The 3,951-nt window shown below is 38.6% G+C and overlaps 1 protein-coding gene across 1 annotated transcript; it reads left to right on the plus strand.

Moving 5' to 3' along the window:
* The first annotated feature begins 456 nt into the window (after positions 1-456).
* LOC143627857 (metal transporter Nramp3.2-like) lies at positions 457-3,580 on the plus strand. The gene is made up of 4 exons (XM_077097578.1): positions 457-957; positions 1,667-1,803; positions 1,882-2,534; positions 3,114-3,580. The coding sequence occupies exons 1-4, from the start codon at positions 467-469 to the stop codon at positions 3,312-3,314; spliced, it is 1,482 nt and encodes a 493-aa protein (XP_076953693.1). The 5' UTR covers positions 457-466; the 3' UTR covers positions 3,315-3,580.
* The last annotated feature ends 371 nt before the right edge of the window (positions 3,581-3,951 follow it).

Below are 3,951 nucleotides of genomic sequence, written 5' to 3' on the forward strand. Positions count from 1 at the left end.
CTACTTCTATTATAATTAATATTAACTACTCAATTTTCTTTTTTTTTATTATTATTATTATTTTTTTTTTTTTTGACATTTTGATATATTTGTCAAAAAAGAAGCAAATACAATACTATGACTAGCCCAATTTTAATCGAACAACATCGACACCAATATTAAAACCAGTACACGTGTTTGTTTTTATAGTTTTGATCAATATAAAACATTCTTAATATATTTTTCCACACCTGCATGACTTTATTTTTTAAAATTTTTATCTTTGATTTGTTAAAAGTGAGAATTCAACAAGGGTAGGAAGATAAAAGCTACAGAGTCAGCCACTCAATTCTCTCTTTATATAGTGCGCATTTAGTCCCCACATCTTTACCAATAAAAAAGAATCTCCATTCTCCACATACAGTCACCACACCAAAATAACATCCCATCTTTTATTTATTCCCAAAGTACCCCTCCGGCAACTACCATGTCTTCCGACCCATTACTCCCCACCGAAACCGCCTACGACCCGACCGAAAAAGTCCACATAGTCGGAGTAGATGACGTCACCCCCGACGACGCCGCTCCGCCGTTCTCCTGGCGCAAGCTGTGGCTCTTCACCGGACCCGGGTTCTTAATGAGCATCGCGTTCTTGGATCCTGGTAACTTGGAGGGTGACCTTCAGGCGGGTGCGATTGCGGGTTATTCGTTGCTGTGGCTGCTGTTGTGGGCCACGGCTATTGGGCTGCTGGTCCAGCTTCTGTCGGCTCGGCTGGGTGTAGCCACCGGGAGACACTTGTCTGAGCTGTGTAGGGAGGAGTACCCCAATTGGGCTGGCAAGCTGTTGTGGGTCATGGCTGAGCTGGCGCTGATTGGAGCCGATATTCAAGAGGTTATTGGGAGTGCTATTGCTCTTAAGATTTTGACCAATGGGTTTTTGCCCCTTTGGGCTGGTGTTCTTATCACAGCTTTTGATTGGTAAATATTTTATTATTCTTTGATATTAATAATTATAATATTAATTGGTTGGTAGTTAAATTAAATTCTAATTGGGTTAAAAAAGATTTTATTTAGGGTTCTTGTTTCATGGGTTTTCTTTAAATGTAATATTTAAAATTTAATATCTAGATATTTATTAAATTTTGGTTTGGTTTTAGTCAAAATTGAATCTTTAACATTATTAGGATCAAGATTCATGTTCTTGTTCTTAATCCTGCAATAAAGATGGGGTTTAATACAAGCTTCTTGATTTTAGTTACGTTTGATAAATGCACAGTTAACATATCGACGCAGAAGAACTATAACTTTGTTTTCAGTGGATCGTATTTGCTATTGATGAGGGTGTTGCGCAGTTGCGGTGCAGCTTGTTGTCCGCTTACCTACCCCTCTATCGTAATTGGAACCTTTTGAGAAATCAATTTTAAACAACATAATTTCTAATTTCAGTTTCATCTTTCTGTATCAGGGATTTCCTAAAGATTAGATTTTTAAAAATATACAGTAATATTTAAATATTTCTCAAATTGGTTTTGGGTTTATTCAAAATTGAATATTTTTCTTGGATAAAGATTCATGTTCTTGTTCTTAGTTCTGCAATAACTTGTCAAATTTATGTTTTGGGCCTGTGTTTTGAATGCAATATATTATCTTGTCTAATTTGTTTTGTTTCTTTTAATGTTGATTACAGTTTCATCTTTCTGTTTCTTGAGAACTATGGTGTGAGGAAATTAGAGGCCCTTTTTGCGTTTCTTATCGCGGTTATGGCAATTTCATTCGCATGGATGTTTGGTGAAACCAAACCCAATGCTAAAGAGCTTCTCGTTGGTACGATATCCAATATTTGCTTTCGCTCTTCTAGTTCACAAAAAAAAAAAATTAATGTTTTTCTTTATGGTATTAAAGGTCTTGTGGTTCCAAAACTCAACTCAAGAACAATCCAACAAGCGGTGGGAGTTGTCGGCTGCATTATCATGCCACACAATGTGTTCCTGCATTCTGCCTTGGTCCAGTCACGAGAAGTTGATCCGAGAAAACCAGGCCGGGTTCGCGAAGCTCTAAGATACTACTCGATCGAATCCACTCTAGCACTTGTGGTCTCGTTTATTATCAATCTCTTTGTAACAACTGTTTTTGCAAAGGCGTTTTTTGGAACAGCGATTGCTGATACAATTGGGCTCGGGAACGCGGGGCAGTATCTTGAACAGAGATTTGGTGGCGGGTTGGTACCGATTTTGTATATTTGGGCCGTTGGGCTATTGGCAGCTGGACAGAGTAGTACGATTACTGGTACTTATGCAGGCCAGTTTATTATGGGCGGGTTTCTTGATTTGAGATTGAAGAAGTGGGCCCGGGCCTTGATTACACGAAGCTGTGCAATCGTGCCCACGTTGATTGTGGCGTTAATATTTGATAGTTCGGAGGACACATTGGATGTGTTAAACGAGTGGCTTAATGTGCTTCAATCGATTCAGATCCCGTTTGCTCTCATTCCGTTGTTGTGTTTGGTGGCTAAAGAGGATTTGATGGGTGTTTTCGTGATTGGTCGGGTTTTGAAGGTGTGATCTTTTAAGCTCCACGTAACTTTTTGGCTATAAGTCTATAACCAAGTTTTGGGTTGGCATATCTAATCTGTTTAAAAACAGGTCTTGTTCGGGTTGACCCATTTAGTTAAACAGGTTGACTCATCAGCCTGTTTAGTTAAACAGGTCGACCCGTCAGCCCGTTTAGTTAAACAGGTCGACCTGTCAGCTGGCTTAGTTAAACAGGCCGACCCGTCAAAGCGCCTAGTCAAACAGGTTGACCCACTGACCTGTTTTAACCCATTTTTCTGCAACCCACCAACCCGATTAACATGTTTACAGCTAGATTACTACCCACCAGCTGTATGACACGTTTAGATAAATGGGTTAAACGGGCCATGTTCGGGTTACATGAATTAAAGTGTGCGAGGGTTAAGGTTGACGTTTCTGTCACAAATAAAGTTACAGGTTGTGTTCAGGCTAAATATTTCAACCTACAAACCCACGACCTGTTAACCCGACATGATTAACACCTTAATCACACCCATAATATTTAATGCAACTTATGGTCCTCAATGTACTGTTTCTTATAACATTTCTTGCTACATCTTGCAGACGGTCTCATGGCTTGTGGCTGCTTTGGTGATAGCAATAAACGGGTACTTGCTACAACAGTTTTTAGCTGAAGAAGTAAGTGGGGTTGCCTTAACTTCTGTAGTAGCTGTTTTCACGATTGCATATGTTGCATTCGTAGTATATCTTATCTGGCGGGGCATCACTGTTTCAACATTTGGTTTCCATAAACTGAGAAACTAAGCAGCATAATGAGGAACTATGAAGTGATATCTTTTAGTCCTAGGAACCCAAAATCTTGAATGTTAGGAGACATAATGACCATTTGTAGATGTAATATCGGCACACCATCATTAGAATGGATTGTTGTCGGCTCGATCATGTAATATTCTGTATTTGCAAGGTTGGATGGATGGCACAATTGTATTAATCTGGATTTCGATTATGTGAAGTAAAATGTTAGTTGCAAGAAAGGGAATAAAAAGGATGGGAGGTGATTTGTACACAAATAAAATTAGTAGAGTACATGTTATGATGTTATTGTGTCCTCTATTGTGTAAAGCGTGTGTATGGTGTACAAATCACAAACTTCTGTATTTGCTTCTTTGCATTCTCGAGTTAGAAAACTTACAAGTTAGTTTTTTCTTATGAAATTTATCCTCTAATGAGTTATTCGTAGTTGAAAAGAACACAAGAAGCATAGGCAAATAGTCAAAGTTGACTTGTGTTTGCTAAGTACCCTCTTTAACACAGATTAAAATCATTCCATCCCCGTAACCATATTAACCTGATAATCTCCCTTAACATGAATTCAATCCCCGTAACCATATTAACCTGATAATCTATCCGGTTTATTTTCAGTGGAGTGCCACATCTGTCT

Source organism: Bidens hawaiensis, unplaced genomic scaffold (assembly GCF_021521415.1).
Source record: "Bidens hawaiensis isolate Kalapana, Puna unplaced genomic scaffold, B.hawaiensis_p1.1 tig00004743_1, whole genome shotgun sequence".
NCBI classification, from domain to species: domain Eukaryota; kingdom Viridiplantae; phylum Streptophyta; class Magnoliopsida; order Asterales; family Asteraceae; genus Bidens; species Bidens hawaiensis.

Coding starts and splice junctions, on each gene's coding strand:
- LOC143627857 (XM_077097578.1), top strand. CDS start 467: ATGTCTTCCGACCCATTACTCCCCACCGAAACCGCCTACGACCCGACC. Junction 1,804..1,881: donor TGCTAAAGAGCTTCTCGTTG/GTACGATATCCA, acceptor ATGGTATTAAAG/GTCTTGTGGTTCCAAAACTC. Junction 2,535..3,113: donor TGATTGGTCGGGTTTTGAAG/GTGTGATCTTTT, acceptor TACATCTTGCAG/ACGGTCTCATGGCTTGTGGC.